The following is a 24,291-nucleotide window of genomic DNA, read 5'->3' as shown; positions in this document are numbered from 1 at the left end:
CTCACCGTTCTTCCCCCCCCCCCCCCCCCCCGCGGCGCTCCACGAGCTGCGCAACGGCCGCCCCCGGCCCGGCCCCCCCCCCCGCGGCCGCGCGCTCGCGCTCCCTCAGCGCCACCAACCGCCGCTGCGCGCGCACCTGCCCTCGCTACGGGGTCTCCGGGGCCGCGCCCAGGGAGGGGCGGGGCGGGGCGGCGCGCGGGGGACGACGGGAAGGGCAGTCCGCCCGCACCACGTGCGGCCGCGGGGCCCGGCGGGGCGCGTCCGGCGGGGTTCCCCCCGGGACCAGCCCGTCCTCCCGGTGCAGATGGGCCCGGCCCTGCCGGGGGGGTGCGGGTCGCCCCGCCCGGGCACGGGGCAGCGTGCGCGGAGGAGCGTGGGGCGCGGCGGCGCGCACAGCCCCGGTGCATCGGCGCGGCGTGGGGCAGAGACCTGTGCGTGGCCTCGGAGCACGGCACAGCCCCGGAGCGGGGCACGGCACCGTGCGCACCCACGGAGTGTGGCACAGCCCCGGAGCGTGGCACAGTGTGGGGCAGGGCCCTGTACGTGGCCCTGGAGGACGGCACTGCGCAGACACAGAGTGGGGCACGGCACCGTGCGCAGCCACGGAGCATGGCGTGGTGTGCGGCGGAGCCCTGTGCACGGCCCTGGAACGTGGCACGGCCCCGGTGTGTGGCCCCGGAGCGTGGCACGGTGTGGGGCAGGGCCCTGTGCGCAGCCCTGGTGCATGGCACAGCACGGAGCGTGGCGCCGTGCGGATGTGGAGTGAGGCACAGCACCATGCGCGGCCCCAGAGCACGGCACGGCGTGGGGCACAGCACCGTGCGTGGCCCTGGAGCACAGCACAGGCCCGGTGCGCAGCTCCGGAGTGTGGCACAGTGTGCGGCACAGCCCCAGAACACGGCACAGCCCCTGAGTGTGGCACAGCATGGGGCGCAGCACCGTGCACAGCTGTGGTGCGGGGCACAACCTCAGTGCACAGCCCCAGAGCATGCCACAGCCCTGGTGTGTAGCCCCAGAGTGTGGCGCAGCGCGGGGCACAGCACCGTGCACAGCCCCCGAGGAAAAGCTCTCCGTGCCCCCCCCGATTGCACTGACCCAGCCCAGCTGCCGCGCATGGGGGTACTGGTCATTCCCGCGCTGCCCATGCACAGCGTGGTGCCCGGTGCCACCAGGAGCAGGCCCCCCATCCCCTGCACCCCCCATCCCCACTCTAACGTGGGGCACCAGTCGCTCCTGCCCAGCTGTGCCAGTGCAGGCGGCTGAGCTCTGGCCTGGCAGCCCCTGCCGCCCCCCCTGCAGCCCCCCCGCCCCAGCGCCCGATAAGGGATCCCTTTCACCCAGCGGGGCCCCAGCCCGCTCTGCTCACTCAGCATTTTTCCAGCCCCGGCTATTTAAAGCCAGCCAGGACCCTGGCGGCTCTTTCCCTCCCCCAGCACCGTGAAGTCAAACCGGTGGACTTTCCTCCCGGCAGCGGCACGGCCATGAGCGCCCGGGCAGCAGCGGGGCCGATTTTCACAGAGGGCGAGGATTGCCGGGCAGCATGGCGGGAGGCGGCAGCCGGCTACGATGCGCCGGATGCCCACCTGGAGATCCTGGGGAAGCCGGTGATGGAGCGCTGGGAGACCCCCTACATGCACTCGCTGGCGTCTGTGGCTGCATCGAGGGGTAACGGGGGGCCCTGTGGGCTTGGGGCCGTGCCGTGGGGTGCAGCTCAGGTGTGGGGAGCGGGAGTGTTCCCACGAGTGAACAATGGGGGGAGACCCCCGCTGCAAATGCCCTGCTCGCCACCGGTGCTCCCCACGCAGCCACGGTGTGCGCGGGGCTGCAGTGACACTTGTGCTCTCGTCTCAGGGTGACATGTTCCCGAAAGGGGATGGGGCAGCGGGGACGGGGGGGGGTGCAGCCGCCCGTGGGGGCAAAGCACGGCCCGGCCGGGGACTGCCGCTTTTCGGCACACACGCCGGCAGAGGGAGGGTTTTGGCGAGCGGTGGCTTGTTCCCGCTGCAGCCACCCGGGGGGGGTCGGTGGGGGCAAAGGGCCACTGCAGTGTGCGGCTGGTGATGGGGGAAGGGGTTGCTCCCGGCTTCTCACCCCAGCGCCGGCAGCACCGCGCTTTCCCAACCCACGCCGAAAAAAAAACATTCAGGGAAAGAGTGGGGCAGGATTTAGGGCTGGGGGGGGCTCTGAGGCAGAGGAAAAACAGAGCTCTGCGTTCGCTGGGCTGGCACCGGCTACGCGGCGTTCCCGGGGAGGCACGGTGTGTCCCCCCAGCCGCCCTCTTGTCCCCAGGCGGCCGTGTGCTGGAGGTGGGCTTCGGCATGGCCATCGCTGCCACCAAGGTGGAAGAGTTTGACATCGAGGAGCACTGGATCATCGAGTGCAACGAGGGGGTTTTCCGGCGGTTGGAGGAGTGGGCCAGGACGCAGCCGCACAAGGTCTGGTGTGGGCTGTGCCGGTGCGCGGTGCCGGTGGGCACCCGCTGGCCACTGGGGCTCACCGCTCTGCCATCCCGCAGGTCGTGCCCCTGAAGGGGCTGTGGGAGGACGTGGTGCCGACGCTGCCGGATGGGCACTTCAGGGGTGAGGCACTGCGCAGCTGAGTCCAGCGGGACCGGGGAGGGGGCGGTGAGGTGGGGGTCCCCATGGCAGAGCCCGTCACACGGTGGCGGTGGTGGGGACGGGGATGGGCTGCTGCCAGTGTCCCTAGGGAGCGGCATCTTGCCCTGGGGAGTCGCACATCGCTGCCTTACGGGCATTGGAGACATGGGGAGCAAATTTAAATAGGAAAAAATTAGTGACAGGCCATGAAGGGGGGTCTTCCCCCAGCACTTGAGCCCCACCAGCGCCTTGGTGGTCTCTCCTGGCTAACGGGTGGTCTCCGGTGTTCCCGGGCAGGGATCCTGTACGACACCTACCCGCTGTCAGAGGACACCTGGCACACGCATCAGTTCACCTTCATCAAGGTAATGTGGTGCGGTGCAGCACCCGCACGTCCCTCCCACCACCCTTTGCGAGGGGCCGGAGCCCCCGGCTCGTTGGGGGGTTGGGGGACATGGGGACACACAGGGCAGGGAGGAGAATTTCGGAGCCCGGGAGCCAAAGCCAGAGCTGGGGGTCAGCCTGCAGCCCCCGCCATCCCCACACCCTCCCCACTACCCAGGACTTAGTGCCCTCTGGAAAACCCCAATGTCCCCGTGATGTCCCCAGCACAGCGGTGGCATCGGCAGCACGTTCGGTGCGTGTGGTCGCAGCTGGACGGAGCAGAGCAGCAGGAGGGTGCGGAGGGCCGGGACAATGTCCGGCTCCGCGGGGAGATGCGAGAGGTTGGAGGGGGGTAAAGAGGGGGGCTGGGTGCTGAGCCGGACCCCCCTCGATTCCCGTTGCAGGACCATGCCTTCCGCTTGCTGCAGCCCGGTGGGGTCCTCACCTACTGCAACCTGACCTCCTGGGGGGAGCTGCTGAAGACCAAGTACACCGACATCGAGAAGATGTTTGAGGTGAGCGGTGGTCGCCAGGCTGGGGAGGGCCTGGTCCCCCCCAGCCCAACCCGGGGCCCCCAATGCCGCCCCGTCAGCCTGCGCACCCCCTGCGTCCCCGGGCAGATGCTCTGGCCATGGAGCAGCAGAGCCAGAGCCCCCCGCGGCCGTTTGAGTCCTCTGTGGCGGTTGGGGCTCAGTGGGGAATGTTTGAGGGAAGGGTGGCGGGTCCCCACGGGCCGGGGCTCAGCAGCGTCTCCGCTCGCATCCGAGAAGCTCAAACCATCGCTGCTCCTTCTCGCCCCTCCTCTCCCACAGGAGACCCAGGTAGGGCACCTGGTGGAGGCCGGCTTCAAGAAGGAGAACATCAGCACGAAGGTGATGGACCTGGTCCCCCCCAAGGACTGCAGGTACTACTCCTTCCACAAGATGATCACACCCACCATCGTTAAGCACTGAGGGTTCAGCCCAGCCCAGTCCCTCGGGGCTGCCCCGAAGCCACAGGAAGCAAATGCTAACGAGGAAAGGCTGATTATGTGCACTGCAAGGAGGAGAAAAGCTCTTATCTCCTTTGATGCTCCTGAGAGAAGATTGAAGCTGATTTATCGGGAGGCAGGAGGTGGCTGGAGGCTTGGGATGGAAGTCCTGGGTCTTCAGGGGACCTCCTGGACAGAAGAACTGGGGACTCCCTGCCCCATCACCATTGTCACCCGACGCGGTCCCCGGCCCTGGCGGGGTCCCACCCTGCGTCTGTCCCAGAGGCCCCACTCCAGACTCCAAACATCAACTGAGCCATGCCTCAAGAGCAGCTCAGAGTTTGTAGCCAAAGGGGCTTCAAGGACCGTATGTTTCCTCTAAAAACTGGATCATTTTTAGAAATGGCGGGTGGGGGGCTTTCCACACACACACACACACACACGCCAAATAATCAAAACCAGGCGGGAGGAATGGAGCAGATGGGGCAGTTGGAGGCATTTTGTTAGGATGGGATTTCAGCTGCTCCTGGAACAACCCCCCAGTGAAGTTTCCCGATACTTTTGGCTAAAGCCCATCGTAGCGAGTTGTGATTCTGATGACCTCCTCACAGTTCAACGGCACATAAATGACGCTTTCTCTCTCTACCCAGAAGGGATAAAAATCCATTAAAGAGGAATGAAACACACAACTACTGTTTCAGAGCAACTTACTCGTCTCTTGAAAGTGCGTGTGCAGTCCTGCAGTGACTGTTCCCCGTCCCAGGCTGACGGGAGAACACAGCGCGCTCCCGGGGCCCGTCCAGCACCAAAGCCTGCCGCAGGCTGCTGTATTCCCACTGAGCCAAGGAGTGCTGCAGCATCCATTTTCATTAGTCATATTCTGATTTTAAGCATTAATATTTTACTTACCTTATAGAAATAGAATTAATTTCTGGCTGCCGTGCACACAGATATAAAGGATTTATTAGATCCTTTGTAGGAATTGTGAACACGGAGCAGGCGGGGAGTACGAGACGAGCTCAGGGAGGCGTCGGCGCTCACCGGGGTGTGCGCTGGTCTCGACGCTTCCTAATAAAGCCACAGAGCAAGTCCCGGGTTTCTGGCAGGGCGTTTATGTCACGATAGGTAACTTCAAACATTCTCCTTCCCAGAAAACAACACACAATGTCATCAAATTAAACTCCTGCTTTTAAATTCAGTTTCTAACCGAGTTAAAAACTTTAGATAGGAGGGATATATTAAAGACAGAAGAGCATCTTAACCAGGTAGAGATTTATTGGAAGGCTCGTGAGAACAGAGATTTCTTGTGCGTACGAATGCAAGCAGGTGCCCCGGGGGGGGGCAGTGAGTGGGCAGGTCATAAATAAGAGGCTATTTCCTGTACCAGATCTGAATCTTCTTCTCCCGTTTGATTTTCTTCTGAAGCTGAAGGATTCCATACAGCAAAGCTTCAGCGGTAGGTGGGCAACCTGAGAGAGAGAGAAAACAGAAGCCCGCGGGGCTGCCAGCTGCGCTGAAACGCAGCAGCACAAGGAGAACCGACAAGCCACGGGCTTTACCCCAAAGCGGGCTGTGATTCCCCCCCGGCTTTGAGTACGTCACGGGCTGCAGAGTTCATAAAAGCAAGAGAGCTGCTTGAGCTTAAAGAAACTAAAGTGATGGCATTTTTCAAAAAGGTCTTTACAAAATGTAGAAACGCTTTGCTTTTAAGCAAGGTGGTATCAGACAGGAGAGCACGTCGCTGACTGAACTACAGCCCACACGTTACACAACAGTTACTGGTGAGTAACGTCACCAGAGGAACTCTGCTCACTTACTGGAGACCCCGGGCAGATCTTACTGAAGCATCTGCAGCTTTAGTGACACAGTTTGAAATAGAAAAATCTTTAAAAACTACACCAAGCACCGTCCAAGCGTACAAAATTAACTTCGCTCCCGTCCTGCTCCAAGTTAGCGCCGTGGCAGGCAGAGCTCGTCTTTCCTACCTGGCACGTAGATGTCCACCGGCACAATGCGGTCGCAGCCGCGCACCACAGAGTAGGAGTAGTGGTAATAACCGCCGCCGTTGGCACAGCTGCAAGAAACGGGCGGGTTTCAGCACATTGTTAGATGCGGCTCAGCAGCCCGTGAGAAGGACGAGCAGGAGGCAGAGGAGAAGGTGAAGCTGGCACCTGTGTGCCACGAGGCAAGGAGCTGCCCGGCCGGAGCGCATGCTAAGGCTTACGCCGGGGCCACTCAGCCTCTTCACAAGCCCCGGCAGGAAGGCAGGCAACCAAATCGGGCTGTTTTCACTACTCTTACAAAGCAGATATTCAGAGGGTCCCTCCTCTCTACTGCAAAACCTTTTTTATTTTGCCATGTGTGAACAGAGCGTTTCTAGAACTCGTTCTGCACCCTCCAGGCCCTGGTGAAACGGCCGTCCTTGGCCCCAGCAGCTCCGGGAGACAAACAAGTTGTCAGTTCCACCACGCCAGAGCTCCACCGAGCTCAGATTTTATGCCGCACAGTGGAAGCGTTTTGAAGCATTTTCATCTAAATGCAAATTCTGAGATTCTGGACGTGCACAAGTCCCAGGTGTGCACAAGTCCCAGACAGCTGCAAAACCCCAGAATCTTTCACTGGGAAGACTTTGCAGTTCACAGCGACTTGACAGACATCATTCTCCCCACCCCCCACAAAGGCAGTCTTTATGTTTCACTTGTGAGAAGGCCTTTTTATATAACTTAAGGGGTTGGAAACAGAAATGAGAAATGGGTTCCCCTCCCTTCATCTCCCCAGTCGAGCGGAGACACCAGATGTCTCCCATGCAGCACAAGGTGACAAAGATGTCCTGGCACTTACCTCCCCATGGAGACCACGTAGCGAGGCTCGGGCATCTGGTCATAGACCTGCACAACACAGACATTTCACACCGCTTTCCATTTGCATCCAGCACGCGCAGCCATGTGCGAGGCATCCACCACAGTCCATACCTTTCGAAGAGCCGGAGCCATTTTGTTCGTTAAGGTGCCGGCCACGATCATGACATCAGCTTGCCGGGGACTAGCTCGAAACACCACCCCAAAGCGGTCCATGTCATAGCGAGGAGCCGCCATGTGCATCATCTCCACGGCGCAGCATGCCAGGCCAAACGTCATCGGCCATAAGGAGCTCTGCAGCAGGAGAGATGCGGGTTACGGGTAAGAACGCTGAACGCAGGAGTGGAGACCCTGTGCGGGCAACTCAAAGGACAAGAGCTGATCAGACAGAAAAGGAAACAGAACAAGAAAAGTTTCAAGGTCTGTTTAGTCAGAGCATCATAAATGAAAACAGTGTTTGCCATTACACAGGAGAGCAAAACCCACAGCTCCAGGAAAATCCACGTGCAGAGATCTGTGAGTTTGCAGCCTCGGAGATGCTGAACGCGCTCAAAGCTGTAGACGCTCACATCTCACTCTGCTAAAACAGCCACCTGAGAAGCTCCACACAAGGGCAGCAGTGACGGGAGAAGGCACAACTCAGGAAGCCCGAGCACACTGGGTTCAGGGCAGCGTCACTTGTGCAGCCGTCTCCGCAGCACAGAGCAGCGGCTCGTGACAAGGACTACGGGAACCAGCAAGTGCCTGTTACCGAAGGGCAGCTGTGTTTCGACAGGCAGCCTGCGCTGCCCTGCACCACCCTCGCATCGAGCGTCTCTCCCGCTCTGACACAGTACCCCAAATGTCAACCGCTGGCCAAGAAACTTGGCTATTTCCCCACGGAGAATTTTGAACCTATTTTTATCCTGAGGAGGAGATGGCTCAAATACATTTCCCACCAGCACCTCAAAGCATCCGATACCGTTTCTCCCCAGTGAGCACGACAGTTTCAGCGACTTACCCTTCGTGCCCAGTTGATCAGGTCATCGAGTTTGGTGACAATATATTCGCCCTTGCTAGTGGGGACGTAGGATTTTTTCTGGACAACAGCTGAGCTCTTTTGCTGGACTTGGACAGAGCTGAAGACAAACGGCGCAGTAGTATCAGTCTCCGATTATTAAGCGTAACTGCAGAATACAATCATTAGCCTCAAAGAGCTGTGATCCCATAAAGAATTCGTGGTACGTTGCTTATGGACAATGTCACACCCTCTATGCGTTTGTAACAGGGTTTTGCCCCTGACTGCGGGGAGATCTGTGGAGTGGTGCTGCTCAGGGCAGAGCCCCTCTGTTCACCGTACCCAAACAACAGAGGGTACCTGGCTGGCCCATCTCTGGGGTTCGCAGGCCAACGGCAGCCTGCCAGTTAATCCCGGCTTTTAAGAAGTGAAGTAAAGAAAAAAACAGCCACGTGTATGCAGCAGAGCTACCGCAAACAGAAGGCTTCTTCCCCTGTCCCACTCGGGATCCCCCACCCGTGGGAGGAAGGCCGCAGCCGAGGAACCTGCCCTGGAGCCCGGCGTTACCTGTCAGCATGGTCGGCCGCCGGTGTCTGATGGAGCAGCTGAGCGTGAACAGATGTCACGGCACCGGGCCTGGGAAAAAGAAAAGCTGTTGCAGCTCTGTGTGACACGGTCACAGAGCCCCCCACTGCCCCCCCCAGCACACACCGCTGCTTTCCCTGCCCCAGTGTCCTGGTTTGAGCGACACAGGACCAATTTATCTTCTAATGCTTTGGAAAATGGCACTTTCAGAAGACTCTAGTGTCTGAATTGGTGAAAATATTGACTTTATAGCCAGCTACAGTGTGTGGGTTTCAAGGTCTCAGTGTTTTTGAGCTCGCCAGGTGCGGGCATGAGGAGGAGTGAGACCCAGGCACTGCTCCCAAGCTGGCCAACAGGATTATTTCATACCATGAATGGCACATTCACTATAAATTAGAAAGTTTGCTGCAAAGTGCTCTCTCTTCCTTGATGGCTGCCACCCTGACAACTCCTTGCCCCGGTGCTGCAGCCCTGAGCCCTTCCCTTCCCCCCACCAAAGCAGTAGCGCTCGCAGGGTCCCACATTTGGTGTCACTGCTGGGAGTGCACAGCTTCTATGGATAGAATGGGCTGAGTATGGTCCTTGTGTATTTTATATTGGTATTGAGATCAATGTTGGTTCTTTAGTCTTATTAATGTTAATTACCTAGTTTTATTCTATTAAATCTGATTATAATATTTCAAGCCCCAGGTTTCCTTGTTCTTTCGCAGGTGGGGAGGCGTGATTGGGTGAGAGAATAATTGTCTAAACGACAATAAATTGTTTCTCAAACCGTAACGCCCAGGCACGGAGAAAGCTCTGACCAAACCCAGCCAGGGAGGAGACCCCTCACACCCACCCACCCCCTGACCCAGCTCACTCGGGGCTCCCCGGCACGGGGGGAGCCGCTCTCGGGGGGACAGTGGCTGCAGCTCCCCCCGCATGGACCCCGAGTGCCCTCCAGCCCCGGCCCTCACCGCCAGGCCAGCACGCCGCGCCGGGGGAGGCGAAGACCTGCAACGAGAAGAGTGTGGGAGAGCTCAGCTCCAGCTGGAGCCCGGTCCTGGGGGAAGGGAACGGCCCCAACCCGGGACAGAGCCCAACGTGGGAACCCCCCGGCCCCGGGGACGAGCCCTGGGCTGCCCGGAGGGGCTGGGGACACCCCACGGCCCCCATCCGCTCCCCGGAGCCCTCAGCCCAGTGGATCAGTGCCACCCCCAAGGGGAGCTGCGGTCCCTGCCTCGCTCCAGGGCACCCAGGCCGGCCCGGTCCCCCCTCAGAGCCCGGCCCAGTCCCGCCTCACAGCACCAGGGCCCGGCCCTGTCCCCCCTCAGCGCCCCGGGGCCTCCAGCCCGGCCCGGTCCCCCCTCAGGGCTCCCTCCCAGCTCGGTTCCTCCGCAGAGGGCCGATAATTCCACCCGGTCCCCGTGCCGGTCCCGTCCCCGCTCACAGCCCAGCGCCGCCATGTCGCCCGCAGCCCTTCAGGCAACCTCTGGGCGCGGTGCACCCGCTAACGGGCCCGGCGCCGACACGGTGCGCCGCCTCAGCGCGCCGGCGGGGAACGCGGGGCGGCGCGGGGGGTTCCGCGTGCAACCGCCGGGCCCTGCCCCGGCCCCGCGGCAAAACGGGGCGAGAGGTGGCGGGGAAAGGAAAGCGCCGAGGCGGGGGGCCCGGTGCCGCGGGGGCCCGGAGGAGCGGCTGCGCGGAAAAATGACGCGATCGTCCCTGGGTGGGCTCGAACCACCAACCTTTCGGTTAACAGCCGAACGCGCTAACCGATTGCGCCACAGAGACCGCGTTGCCGCCGCCGCCGCCGCGCCCGCAGCTGTGGGCAGCGGCACCGCCCCGGTGCGCACCGCCCTGTCCCCATCTCCCCTCTCCCGTGTCCGCGTCCCCTCTCCCGTGTCCCCCCCGCCCCCGCCCCGCCCGGTGCTCGGCCCCCATCCCCGCCAGGCCCGGTCCCACCGGGGGGGTGACGGGAGGGGGGGGGCGGAGCATTCCTATGCAGCCGAAATAGCTCAGTTGGGAGAGCGTTAGACTGAAGATCTAAAGGTCCCTGGTTCGATCCCGGGTTTCGGCAGTAGTTTCTTTTCTTGCCGGGCATCTGGCTCCAAAACTGCCCGCGACACCAAAAATCCCCCAAAGCCCCGCCCGGGCGACGCACCACACCCGCCCCAAATCACACTCTGATTATTTTCTATGTCCTAGAAGCAGGGCAGGCAGGGATGTGACGCTGCAGAGACTGAGGCAGCTCCAGCGAAGGAAATTGCGATCAAATCATTGATGAAAAGAGGACAGAGAGGGCAGGGATGAGGAAAGAGTACCTACTTTAACTGAAACACAATAACAGAAAACACAAAGTTTGCTTTCTTGTACTAGTACTGTGAAACTGACACTACAGTTTTATTAGATACACAAATATAAAAAAATTTGGGAGGAAGAACAGCTGCCTACATGTGCCAAAGACCACAGCTTAAAGGTAGTGTTTGAAATAAACGAGCACATTTAAATAAAAGTAGTGACAAGCCTTTGAGGGTTCACTTCATCCAACTTTAATCGAGTTAAGACCACATAATTCTGTACATGGCGAGACTGAAGCCAGTCTGGAGGTGCGGAGAGGACTGTGAGCGAAGGCTAACAGCTGGCTGTTAGAGATGCAAACATCTTTGAGTGCTTTGACACAAGGTACGCTCTTAGTCATCCTCTGGCAGAAGAACAGAGTTTGTTTTTTTAAAAATGAGAACTGATCCACACCGAATCGCACCGAGAGAGGATGAGGTGGAAGGCAGAACCGCCCATTGATACACCGCTCATGTCTCCGAGAGCTCTGCACCTGTGAATGTCCCTTTACTAACGCACATGAGGACTCCAAATGAGTCTTGAAACCCATTATACAGTACAGAGCAATTAAACATGCGATTAAAATATATCCAGAGAATTACTCTAGCCTGAATACACGTCTGTATCCCAATTTATATTTAAACTTCTTCCTTAATTCCAATCTTGGTCTCTATTGCACAAGCAAGATCACATTTGCATTATAATATAGAAAAATACTAATCACTGGGCTTTTACCCTTAAACAATTACTGATAACACCGCGTCTGTCAAAGGCAATTCGCAATATGCTACACCGTCAGCAAAAGCTGGGGGAGGAACCACATATGATTAAATGTGATATTTAAATCAGCCAGAAAAAGAGTGTTCCTAAAATCATGGCCTCAAAAACCATTACAGCAGCATTCAAAATTGTTTCACTTTGAAATGGAAGAGTGAATGTTTTTTGTTTAAGCCAACCTGGATTCCTTCTCCACTTAATTTTACAGTTGTCCTATCAACAAAAACAAAGCCTTTGTTATTCCGATTGCATCACTGGCTACCAATTTTATTTCCCACAATAATCAACCAGCTGGAAACATTTTCAGACGGGAAACCTGTGCACATTTGGCGACAGCAGAGTTCCAGGCAATACACGGCTATGCAATTTACCAGTACGTGTTTTTCTCAGGGCAGCAGCCCGCCCTTTGTCAGAGGTTTGGCTGAAATAACTCATACAAAGCTTAGTGTTACAGCAAGAAGCTCTGCAAAACCCTGACCGTTTTTGCAGGTTCCACGCAAGTTGCTCTGATGGGGTGAGGCGGCAGTGGCCGTGTCCCCACATGCTTTGCAGTGGGGGGCAGAGGGGAGCGAGGCTGAGGACGCAACCGGAGCTGACAGTAGCACAGCGTTACAGTGACTCAGCTTTGAAGATATACACACAGATTTAAAAAAGTAAGAATTACACTTTTCATACAAACAAGCACTATTGTATACACTCCGTGCCAGGATAACTTGGGAAAGTTTGTACCGCTGTTCAGGCACTGTCTGCAGATGCTGGCTTGGTCTTCCCCTTTTTCCTGCCTAGAATTTCTTCATCAAATATTTCTCTCTCCCTGAAAAGAAACACATTAAAGTCCTGCATTTAAAATAGTCTTGACACTTCAAACAGCTCGCAGGGTGTTACAGTAACTCAGCAAGAACATTTCCCATGTTTAATCATTTTGTTACAGAGACAACGAGGAAGTTTGCCTTACAGAAAGGAAGATACTGAACTCTCCTGCCCTAGTAAGAAAAATTTAGAGATTACTAAAAATAAAAAGATACCTTTTGCTCACAGATGGTCCTTTTATGTATTTCTCTTCTGCCTTCTTGTAATCTATGTCATCCACAGCAGAAATCGCATAAATGATGGCCTATAAAAGTATTTAGTTTGTTTACACTCATGAAACAAAAGCTAAATTAAAACCAGTGATTTTAAACTGCCTCAGCAGATGAGCACATTTTTAGAATAAGGTTCCCCAATCACTTCGGAAACTTGGATGAAACTGTTTGTTGTGTACTAAGAGTTCTTAAGTAAGTAATACAAACTCATCCTTTAACATTCCCGAACACTTTATCAACTTCAGGGTGTGATAAAACCTCTGTGCAAAGTATACTACACATGAAAATAAGGAGTGACTGAATTCAGTATTGCACAGTACCTACAAGTCTTGTTCCATCGAGGCAGATTTTACTTCTAAACCACTAATTGAGAGGGACATAAGTCTTGTCTTTCAAAAAAAAAAAAAAAAGACCCACTGTTAGGCACAGATCAAAGCACCTTCCTAAGCAGGCCACAAAATACCGGCCCTGGGGACGTGCAACGCTCAGCCTTCGCAGTGCTGCAGGAGACAGCGGCTGCATCGGCTCCTGCATCGCCACAACACACCTGAGAACAGCACGAGCAGGACACGGCATCCATTCCCAACTCTCTCTGAAAGCAGGCCTGTGTTCTCCCGGCGTGTTCCAGGATGACGATGTTTTTCTCAAGGACAGGAAAACTCCCCCCATTTCCTTCTACTGTATTGCATTTAACATTCCCAGGAGGGTATTTTTATAACCAGATTAAGATACTCTTCACAGTAATTTTGTTTCCGCAGAAGTTACTAATGTTCTCCCAGGAAAGTTCCTCGGAAGAACAGTATCTAAAAGTATAACTGTAAAAACAAACAACCCACCCCCAAGACACACAAAGAACCCAAGAAAACACAGAGATGACTTGCCAGACTGAAGAAGAAACACACCCAAAGCTTTGAAGAATTTTGGAAGTAACCAAAATACACCAGAAAGCAATTATTCGTCCTTTAAAAGCATTACACTACCTGATCCTTCTCCGTTCTGTGCTAATGGCTTAAAAAAAATCAGTGTTTAGAATTACAGTGGTTCCCATCCCACCCAACCCCCTGCCAGCCTCCTAATGCCAACAGCCACAGCACCCGCAGGAAGCACACAGTAATTAATACTGCGGCTTTATTTATTTGTTTTCTCCAACATGTAATGTGAACATATTTGTTCTCTGATTATCAGCTCAGGAACACGGCTTAAGAGCCTCCTGCCCCAATTTTAATATTCTTCACCCGAGATATACATAGAAACCATGCAGTTTTATGCCCTTTGAGCTGTATCTGCCCAGCTCAAACATCCCCCAGCTCCCGGAGAACACCCCGCAAGTCATTAAACTCCAACCACGTAACACTAGTGTTATTTGCTTACTTAATGTTTACTTTTCTCAGTGTTTCATGTTTACTTACTTCAGGCAAAAGGACATCCGAAATAAATTTTATTCCATCTCCGTTTATTTGATGCAGATTTTTAGTGCCTATCTCGCGATACACGTCCTTCAAGTAGTTCACTACAAGGTCTAATTGTTCTTCATCCTCTAAATAGGTTTCAACGCAGGTCACGTACTGACTTGAATTCAGGAATTCCTTCAGCCACCGGGATTGTTTTCTGCTTTTCAAAATAGCCAAGAGATGCTCTTCGGCCCCCTTGGTCTTCACTATAAACTCCACTATCTTTTTATTCGCTTTATCTCTAGCGGCTCTTGTTCTGTCAGGAAGAAGTTTCTTGGAGGGCTTCTGAGGTGAAGTTTCTGATGAAGACTCTTCAACATTTTCCCCTGCCATGTTTGGAAAGGTTATTGGGGCCAAACCTTGATAACCTTCCTTCCTAACTGGGTAGCCTGAAAGAAAAGCCACAATGATTACTTAAACATATAAAACAAGGGGCTTTCTCACATACATACTTACACATGCTCCTACCAAAGAGTGTAAAAAGCCACAACCAAAAAAAAAAAAAAAAAAAAAAAAAATCTTAAAAATCTTAATTTTCCTTTAAAAACCCCAAAGATCAGGGAGTTGAAACTGCCAGGAACTCTGACATGAACTCTCTGCAATGTGAAGTAACCAGTCACCTGATTGTCTTTAACAATCAATATTTATTGAATGTTTGTTGTGGGACTGAAAAGCCTTAGAGTGCAATAATGGTGTGTAGTAGCTTTAACAGTCCCCCCTCACTGGGTCTGATGCCAAACTCAATACACATTTGTAAATATTAGGGCTAAACTCACCTACTAAGAGAAGAATACAAAAGATAATGAAGTCACTTACTGATATCAGCAGCAAAGTATTCCAAGAAGGATCCCGTAAAAGAATGACAACCTAAAAAGCCCAAAACGGGGTTATTTATCAGTTCAACGAAGTCTATGAGACAAAGCTGACAGTTTTGGTGGTTTTTTTTTTTCTGATGTATATCAGAATGGATGACATCATCCGACTCATCTGCTTACCTACTCTAATTCGGTAGTCAGAAATCAATCGAATACACCACTCAATTTCTTGGCGATAATCTTCTTTGGCTCGTTCCTACAAAACAAGAGCCATTTACAGTCCTGAAAAGAGTAGCCTGTGGGAGCTTGTAGGTCTAGGCCACTAACCAGGTAATAGAAACAGCTAACGACAACGAATTGAATTTTAGTTGCTGTTTTCTGTGTTCTCCTGAAATTCAACTTCTGCCATCACTTTGTCAGGCAGCGCAAGAGCAGTTTTGTCGTAGGTAGAAAACCCACAAGTGAAAAGACAGCGAGAGTCCTAAGCTACTGCCTGGCTTCCACCTGCACAGGTATTCTGAGCAGCAGCCTCAGAGATGGAGAGAGGCGTCAGGGGATCCTATTCCCGTATTATTCTCCATTTTGTGGAGCACAAATTATGTTTAATTGCTTTGTTGAACAGAGTGAGAGAGAACAAAAGCCAGCTGCACCACACTCCTCCCCCAGAGTCAGTTATAAAGTTGTTTACACAATGTATTTTCCCCAACACACATACACGCTTGCAGTCACGTTACTGGTAGTACTTACTATGAAGTCCTGCTTTTCTTCACAATCAAAGTGCTTCAGATTCTTAAGAGATACCGAGAAACTTGATGAAACAAAAAAACCCACAGTTAGGGCAAAGAGGCAGTTGAGTTGCACCTCTATTTACTGCAGTTCTACTCCTCCCTGGAAATTAGATTTCATAAGGAATTCAGGAATGTTGGTTTTACTAGTTTTGGTTTTCATAATACGCTAAAACCACGGAATCTTAAGAATGAGAAGTAACTGGTTTTAAAATGAAACTAAAGGCAGGCCTGTGTTTCCGGAAAGTTTGGGCACCATGTGAAAAAAAAAAACAAAACCAAACCAACAAAACAAAAAACCAACCAAACAAAAAACCAACCAAAAAACTCAAACAGTAGCTGGGTCCCCAGCCCTTTTTTTATTCCTCACATAAGTGTCAGCTGTTCGTGTGAACGCCAGCCTGGCTGCACTGGCAGCACGACAGAGCACGTAGCCCAGACCTGCAAATCCTCGCCATACTTGGTCCCTCCCTCCGAGATTGACCTTAGCTTTAACTGACAGCATAATTGCTCCACACCAGGAAAAAAAGCACATGACGCTGCCTGAAAGAAACCGAAAGTTCAGAACGGGATCAAAATCCACAACACTTACCCTTTTTTCTTGTCATTTGTATTCCCTTCTATAAACAACACACATGCCTTTTTGTGTTTCCGCTTCACGTTTTTTACCTGTTGAAAGGATAAAGCCTCATTAGCATCCTAAAATTCTAACACCCTTAAAGCAGGAACATTTTCCATTGATACTACATAGTGCAACCCATACTTAATTTTTCATATTTGCGTAACTTCCTTTAAGTTTTAAGCAGCAAGAATAGCAAGTTACCCCAATGGAGCGTTTTTGTTAAAGCACAAGGACCCATCCTCTTTCTTTCGTTAGCTGGGTACAGCAGCCCTAATTCACAGCAGAAGATATAACAGTGCAGTAGTAATCCTCTGCTCCAATATAAACATACATGAATCAACCACATTTATTTTTTATGCATTTTTATCACACATAAATTAACTTTTATTATCTTTGGAATGCTTCTACCGGGAGATCTTTACCATTTCCAGCTCTACACAAGCCAAGAAGGGCAAAAGACACTTAAGAACTCTGTGAGTAGCTCCTTATCAGACCCCCTGCAACACCACTCCAAGAACGCAGCGAGCTGTTCTTACCACTGCTGGCCAATAAGGATACCTTCGCAATTTGCACCAGACCAAAATCCCTTCTTCAATTGACTGTGGTTCTATAATGAAAAATAAAGTAACTTTTCTTTTAAAATGTGAGACAAGACAGTTAGCTCACCCTCTCTTATCAGCCTCCTCTCAGGAGTTTCACTTCAATGTTTCTACAGGTTTCAACCACGGCGACAGGGCACTCCCCCACACCCCCCAAAACACAGCACAGGTCGTTCCAATACAGGAACTCAGACATTTCAGTTCTATGCCCTTGCCCAGTTTCACAATCATTTGCATTTCATTCTGTTTCAAAAAGCCTTTCTGAACCCAATAAACGCATTTTATTCCAAGCTTGAACAAAGCTGGATTCACTTTCTAGACAGGTTTGGTTTTGTCATCACAGCTTGTCAGCAAAGTAGAAGCACGCATGCCCTAAAAGAGCACACTAATCTTGGGTGAAGAAGTCTCATAACAGGTACACTGATGGCTCACCTTGATGTGATAAAATACTAGGAAGTTCTTCATCCTCCTCCTCTTCATCTACCAGAGCTGAGAGGTGAGAGAGACTCTCCGGGGAAACAACCCTTGAAGACAGGTCAGACGATTCCAGTCCTGTCAAAGGAGCAAGCACCAGTGCTGGTAAGTGTGGAATAGTGACTAAAAAAAAAAAGTATCAGCTTCAGACCAAGTGAAACACACAACTGTGTAAGTGACCCACAGCAGCATGAGTCACCGTAACACAAGGGTCTGTCACACCACACACGCTCTCAATTCTCTGCCTAGGTAAAGGCCTAATAGTCTGAATAAAAGACTAAAAAGGGAAAAGAACAAGAACAGGCTGATCTCAAGGACTCTGTACCAGCCTGTTCCTTTACATAACATCATTTCATCTCAACACTAACTAGATAGCAATAAAGAAGAAAAACTAAGTGTGAAATTATCAAGCCCTCTAGTGAAGGATAAGAATTACTGCTAAGTACAGGTTTTTTTGATGCAACCCCCTGAACAACTCCACACAACTTAAATGCCACATCAGTTTGTAGCCAGTACTAAAGCGACTGCATTTTATGCTTCTCCAAAACTTTAAAACAAAAGGAATTGAAATCAGGAATTTAGGAACCTCATTCACAAAAGCAATGCAGCATCCCAAGATGAGTAACAGTGCTCAACAATCAAATGGGATGAAGTTTTCCCTCCCCTAAGCAACATGCCCACCTTCATCTTCCTCAAAGTCAGGCAGCTGAAACTGCTTTACTTTATTCGTAACCACGTGTGAAGTATTCTTATTTTCCTCCTCTTTATGCTGAGAGGGGAAGCTATCAGAAAGAGTGTCATGGTTAGAAGGCCCAGGTGAAGATTCAGGGCAATTCCTGCATTTCCTTTTTCTGTATGGGGACAGAGTCACACCAGTCTCTTGTTCTCCATTAATCCGTTTTAAACTTGCTGGCTTTTTTCTTCCACTTAATTGCTTTGCTAGACTTTCACTCTCGCTACTGATGCTTTTTTCCAAGTCATCCGAGGCACTTTTACAAGAGGAATCCAGTAACGTCCTTCTCGGCTGACTTCTGGTTTTTGCCCTCCTGACAGGTACCACTGTGTCAGACTGGCAGGGGACAGAGAGCAGAGACCCTTCCTCAGCCAGGGGCTGGGCTTGATCCCTGGGGAAATCATTCCTATGTGATACAGGTGATCCCGCACCTCTTCTTTTTCTTCCTTGCTCACTTTTTTCCTCCTTTGGCTTAAGTGCAACTTTATTTCCTATTTGGGACTTTGTCAACAATCCAGGCTTGATTCTCTTCCGTTTTGGTAGCGATTCTGATTCTGGTATTTTGCAGTTTTGACTATCTGAGTTTGATGTATTACACAAGTCCCCAGTACTACATTTGGAAGGGTTTGTTCCTCTTTCATGTGCTTTAGCACTCTCCTCCAAAATGAAGGAAGCTTTCTGGGTTTGCTTTTTTGTATCAGTCTTCAGACAGGGGTTATTTTTTTGTTTTCTTTTCTTCTTGGAAGTCTCGGGCTCCAACTTTTCTTTAGAGCGAAAGAGCGATTGACATCTATGTAAGGGGGTAGATGAGAGAGATCCTGCCTTGTTCTCCTGGGATAACTGAGTATTTGGTCCTTCTTCTGAAGGTGGTGCTTCTCTGGGTGAGACATTTTGATTTAAAATATCCAGAGCGATTTTAAGAGAACAGCGATATTTCAGTTCTTCCACAGCCTCACTCGAATTATTCCTTTGATCTGATGAAGGACAACAACATGCATTAAGCTTTCTTTGAAAATAAGAAATAAAAAATTTCATTTATCGTGTATCTTTTGTTTAATATGCAACTTAACACTTAAATCACCCGTGAATCTTAAGGCCAAGTATATAGGGATGCACAAAGCACAAGCTTCCAACGCCCCATTTTGGTGCAAGTACACACACACAAGCTTCTTCACTATTCCTCCCAATATACTGCATGAGGGAAGAGCAAGAGTAGCTGCTATAACGTTTAGTCTATTTTCAAGCTTTATGGATGGAATGGAAAGAGAAAGAGAAATGCAAAGAAAAAAACCTCATTAAATATATTGTGAAATATATTACTGTCCCCCCACGTCGAGTTTTTGTGTATATTTTACATTCAGAATATACACAAGGCAGCAAGTGTTTTGACATCTCCTCACCCAAGCTAGAGGCGATGTTTTCTATATGTTCTTCCTTCAGTGGTACAGCATCTGCACAGCTCACACTAATCCTGAAAATTATAGAATTGTTAATACAATGAAGCTGACTGAAAACAGCACAGCATTAAGCACCACTAACTGCATGACACTCCCTTCATCTGGCAATAAACTTGCAATATTTTTTTTCCCCCCAAATCCCACACTTGTTAGCAGAAGTTACGGAAAATGAAACACAGGAAGAATGCCTGAGCCAACAGTCTGCTGTTTATGGATGTTCCATGAGCTCTGAAAGGGCAATGGGTTTTGGGTTAGCCATCTAATCCTTCCATAACCAATGATCTCATTTCACAGATATCATCAGATAAAGGAATTATTACTACTTTTTTTTTTTAATGTCTGAGAGTGCAAACATACAACAGAAAGATACTTAACTGTTCTTTCAAGCCAAGTATTTCAACTTTCAAAGAAGTCTCCTTTGCATCATTAACAGGTGTTTCCCCAGCAACTCCAGTTTTGCATAAAACCTACATTAAAGAGAGAAACACGCATTTAAAATCCTTGACCAAGCCTGTTAGACTGCAGCACAGATCTGACATAAAAATATTTTTAATACAAACAGCACTGAACAGACCGATATTCCATGGCATCTGGTTGCAGTATTAGGATCTCTACAGATCAGCTGTTTTTTTAAAGTATATACGAGTTTACTTGAAGCTCTTACTTACTACTCCATTTCATCCATTTCTAAGTTATACCCACAAACCCTTCCCCACGTGTACATCTGCTTTACCTTTGCTGGCCATAAACGCTTCTTCCATGTGCAAAGAACATACTCTTGATCTGTCATGACTGTGTTTCAGGTAGAAAAGGAAAATTCCGGCGTGCTCTGAAGAAAAAGGGAATAAAAGAGTTACCAAACACTTGGTCCATTTTTGTCTTCCTTTTTTTCTTTTTAAAGAAATATAGGACTTAAACAGAATACGTATTATTAGAGTTATATATCATTTGACTTTTGATATCACTGGACTGTAAATGAATATGGAATATTAGTGGTTCAGTTTAAATAAAATTAACCACTTATCAAGTTAATCACTTAGCATTAGGCCACATTGCCATACTACTTATATAGAACTTGCTTAGCATTAATTTTATTTAAACTGAGCCATTAATACTCCGTATACCTTTACAGAAATAATATTACTTTGCATGCATTCTCCAAAAGTAAGTTCTAATAGTGTATCTTTCCATAGCTGTGCAACATAAGAAGGCCTTACTGAATGGGTAAGTGCAGAAAATACTGTCACAAATAAATAAAACGCTGCCATGAGCCTGCGCGTTCTGCAGCTCCTTACGACCAGATCCTGGTAACGGAGGCCACTTGTCACACCCAGCAAATTACGCCACGCTGTACCATTTTTTATATGTAGTTTACAATTATAATCCGAGTAGTTTACAATTCTAACCCCAGCGCACCAGCCACAGAGTCCTCACATGCTTCCTAAAGAACCACAGGATCACAGAATAGTCAGGGTTGGAAGGGACCTCTGGAGATCAGTCCAACCCCCCGCCAGAGCAGGGTCACCTACAGCAGGTTGCACAGGACAGCATCCAGGCGGGTTTTGAACGTCTCCAGAGTGGGAGACTCCACAACCTCTCTGGGCAGCCTGTGCCAGTGCTCCACTACCCTCAAAGTGAAGAAGTTCCTCCTCATGTTAAGATGGAGCTTCCTATGTTCAAGCTTGCGCCCTTAAGACCCGAGAGGCTTTAAGAAAGACCCATTACAAACAAGAAAATCCTCCTGTACTTACAAAGCCGGAGGCTGGGGTCTCCCCGGCGGGCCGGGGGGTGGTCCTGCCACCGAAGGACAGCAAGAAGCGGAGGTTAGTGCTGCACAGCGGGGCCGGCCCACAAGGCCTGTCCCCGCCGCGCCGTTCGGGGGAACTTACGAGGCTCCAACAGCCCCACCTCAGCCGGCGGCCCCTGCCCAGGCCTCCCCCCGCCCCAGCCGGGTTCAGCTACGGGGGAGGAGGGCCGGCCGGGCCGCGCCCCCGGGACTCGCCGTGAGGTAACGGCCGTCACCTGACGGAAGCGGGAGCGGTGCCCCCGCTGCGCTGAGGGGGCCGACCGACCACCCGCCCTCCCCTCCGGTCCGGTCCGGTCCCGGTGTGAGACCGCCCACCACCCCTGCCCTGCCCTGCCCTGCCCTGCCCTGCCCTGCCCTCAGGGCCCGGGGAGAGGAGGGGAGGGGAACAGTTACCGATCGCGAGGCGGACGCAGACGCCGCGCCCCCTCCCTCCATATGAACCCGCCCGCCCCACCCGGGTCTGCGCATGCGCCGCGCCCCCGCGCCCGCCCCGAGCGGCCAGGCGACAGCCAATCGGAGAGCCCCATTCTCGCCGGGGGGACACGCCTCCTTCCCGCCGCCAAAACACAGACGTTCCAGCCAATCAGAGCGCACTCTCCTCCGATTGCCCCTCCCCCGAGCTCCCCTTCCGTTGGAGGGATCTGGGTACGCCCCGCGCCCGCTGCGGAGCGTCCTTGCTAATGGCGTCACTTCCCCGCTTGGCGAGGCGGTGACGTCAGGGCTCGGGGTGGTGTGCCTGCGGCGGGCGTCGCCGCGGTGACGTCACGTCGGGGGGCTGCGCCGTGACGTCAGGGTGCGGCAGGCCCCGGCCCGGGCCTGGACGCGGATACCGCCGGCGGGAGCCCCCGGGGCGGCCCAACCCTGCGCCGCCGTCTCGGGGTCAGCCAAAGGCGCTTTTCCTAATTCAGCTTGACAAATGCGTTCTCTTTTTTTTTTTTTTTCCCTTTATTTTTTGTTTTCGGTTAAATTTCTTTGCAGGCCCAAGTGTCCTCGTGTAACGCGGGCCCAGCTCAGAAAGGCTGGTTGGTATTTACGCTAAAGCAAAATGAGTGGAAGGTCACAGAATCACGGGCTGGTTTGGGTTGGAAGGGACCTTAAAGCTCACCCAGTCCCCCCCCTGCCCCGGGCAGGGACCCCTCCCCCCAGCCCAGGTCGCTCCCAGCCCCGTCCAACCCGGCCTTGAACACCTCCAGGGATGGGGCAGCCACAGCTTCTCGGGGCACCCTGCGCCAGGGGCTCACCGCCCCCACAGCCAAGAAGTTCTTCCTCAGATCTCATCTCAATCTCCCCTCTTTCAGTGTCAAACCCTTCCCCCTCATCCCATCGTTCCCCTCCCTGACCCAGAGTCCCTCCCCAGCTCTCCTGGAGCCCCTTTAGGCACTGGAAGGGGCTCTGAGGTCTCCGTGGAGCCTTCTCTTCTCCAGGCTGACCCCCCCACCTCTCCCAGCCTGTCCTCCCAGCAGAGGGGCTCCAGCCCTCCCAGCAGCTCCGGGGCCTCCTCTGGCCCCGCTCCAACAGCTCCGTGTGCTCCTTGGACAGGTCTCCGTCAGTCCAGTAGTGCTTAGACTAATCACCATAACCCTGGGGAGTTCAACAGATAGAGTGAGCGTTTAGTTGTCCTGAGCCTGAAAATAAATTGTCACCTGAAAATGGGTTAAAAAAATTGGGGAAAAATAAATGGCCATCAGCAAGCTGCTGTTTGGCCCTGTCAATTTTTAGCCCTTGTATTCTGAGAATAACAGTGAAAGCGGAGCCCATGTTATGACGTTTGATACTTTATTAGCTGTCTATATTTCTTTATAAATACCTGCAATATCAGAAATGTCACCGCTATACTGAAGTAGTAAGTTATTAAAACACATTCTGAAAACACCATACAGAGCAAAATGGCATCTCCTATTGGCTTGACTCCCAGGAGTACATTTTGTTTTCTACCTTTAAGTACTGATATTTGTGGAATAATACTTTGTTCACATAACATAAGAGGCAAACTCCTTTTTTTTGCTTACAGTTTTCCCTCGGGTGCCTTCCATCGCTGAAGACACTCTGTTACTCGCTGTTACCTAATTGATACCTTATTTCCCATTATTCTGCAGGAGCAGGAGCCCTCTGCGGGCAGGGCAACGTCACTCAGCGTTTCCCAGCATCAGTCCCTGCTTCACAGGCTCTGGCTGTGCTGAGCACTCTGGCCTGGTCCTGCAAGGCGTTTAGATAAGTATTTCATGTCAAAGGATATAAAATACTCTTTTAAGACTGGGGTTAGTAAACAACGTGATTAAAGTTGGAGTTCTGGCCCCACTGGAGTACACGGGGACACATCACAGACTCTGAACGACAGAGCGCGTCACCCTAAGCATAGGATAAAGACCAGAGTTCAGCACACTGCAAGGCTCAGCCCTCTATATTAAAAACAGGAGAGAAAACAACTACCCCTCCTGCAAAACACAAAGAAAAATAAATAATTTTCCCCTTGCCAAAGCTTTCTGCCAGGTTATCAGCGTTTGCTTTCTCCAAAGCGATACCTTGCTGTGCATGTTTCCCCTTTGAAGGTATGGTGACTGTTAGTTTAAAAAAAAAAACACACAAAAAAAAGCGCATTTCTGGTTGAGACCTAAGATTTTTCCAATTAAAAACCCTCTTGAAAATCCGATCTCTCCTCTGTATTCAGCTTTACAAGCACCCTAAACGTAAACGAGCTTCATACAATATGGATCAGCCCTTACAAATAGTCTTTATGATTTCTGCTTGTGCTGTAAATAAATATGAAAGTCGTCATGTTGCATTTGCCTTCCTGCCGCTCTGATGACGGCTCTGACCTGCCGACCCGCCCTCTGCGTCGAGCCGGGTGTCTGTAACGGCAGCTTTCAGCTTCAGCAACATTTTAATTTTTGTTTGCAGCTGCGTTGTATGTCCTCATCCTGGAAAAATGAACCTCCTGTACACATTTTGTTCTTCTCCAGTGGAGATTTTTTTTGCCAT

General features: G+C 51.7%; 3 protein-coding genes across 5 annotated transcripts; 1 reads left to right on the top strand and 2 right to left on the bottom strand.

Annotated features, from left to right (window-relative positions):
• The first annotated feature begins 1,393 nt into the window (after positions 1-1,393).
• GAMT (guanidinoacetate N-methyltransferase) lies at positions 1,394-4,175 on the top strand. Its single transcript, XM_082495448.1, has 6 exons — positions 1,394-1,665; positions 2,290-2,435; positions 2,516-2,579; positions 2,895-2,962; positions 3,386-3,496; positions 3,794-4,175. The coding sequence occupies exons 1-6, from the start codon at positions 1,482-1,484 to the stop codon at positions 3,932-3,934; spliced, it is 714 nt and encodes a 237-aa protein (XP_082351574.1). The 5' UTR covers positions 1,394-1,481; the 3' UTR covers positions 3,935-4,175.
• Positions 4,176-5,208: 1,033 nt separating this feature from the next.
• NDUFS7 (NADH:ubiquinone oxidoreductase core subunit S7) lies at positions 5,209-9,907 on the bottom strand. Its single transcript, XM_082495383.1, has 8 exons — positions 9,821-9,907; positions 9,348-9,384; positions 8,374-8,442; positions 7,810-7,927; positions 6,924-7,103; positions 6,793-6,839; positions 5,937-6,025; positions 5,209-5,420 (listed from the first exon to the last, which is right to left on the bottom strand). Exons 1-8 carry the CDS (start codon positions 9,834-9,836, stop codon positions 5,323-5,325), a joined length of 654 nt encoding a protein of 217 aa, XP_082351509.1. The 5' UTR covers positions 9,837-9,907; the 3' UTR covers positions 5,209-5,322.
• An 852-nt stretch (positions 9,908-10,759) lies between these two features.
• On the bottom strand, positions 10,760-21,768 carry PWWP3A (PWWP domain containing 3A, DNA repair factor). Of its 3 annotated transcripts, XM_082495308.1 has the most exons (15): positions 21,706-21,768; positions 21,257-21,299; positions 20,239-20,334; positions 19,881-19,972; positions 19,449-19,519; positions 17,997-19,022; positions 17,274-17,393; positions 16,779-16,849; positions 16,213-16,289; positions 15,583-15,643; positions 15,016-15,091; positions 14,837-14,887; positions 13,979-14,409; positions 12,513-12,601; positions 10,760-12,301 (listed from the first exon to the last, which is right to left on the bottom strand). In XM_082495308.1, exons 3-15 carry the CDS (start codon positions 20,293-20,295, stop codon positions 12,223-12,225), a joined length of 2,301 nt encoding a protein of 766 aa, XP_082351434.1. In that variant the 5' UTR covers positions 20,296-20,334; positions 21,257-21,299; positions 21,706-21,768; the 3' UTR covers positions 10,760-12,222. The 3 variants fall into 3 exon arrangements, with proteins under 3 accessions (XP_082351434.1, XP_082351435.1, XP_082351433.1); XM_082495309.1 differs by lacking the exon at positions 21,257-21,299 and having other exon boundaries at positions 21,706-21,746; XM_082495307.1 differs by lacking the exon at positions 21,706-21,768 and having other exon boundaries at positions 21,257-21,393.
• Between the last annotated feature and the right edge of the window lie 2,523 nt (positions 21,769-24,291).

Source organism: Vanellus vanellus, assembly GCF_965231255.1.
Source record: "Vanellus vanellus genome assembly, chromosome: 25".
NCBI lineage: Eukaryota > Metazoa > Chordata > Aves > Charadriiformes > Charadriidae > Vanellus > Vanellus vanellus.
Note: the sequence above shows the minus strand (reverse complement) of the source record. Positions and strands in the feature narration are given on the sequence as shown.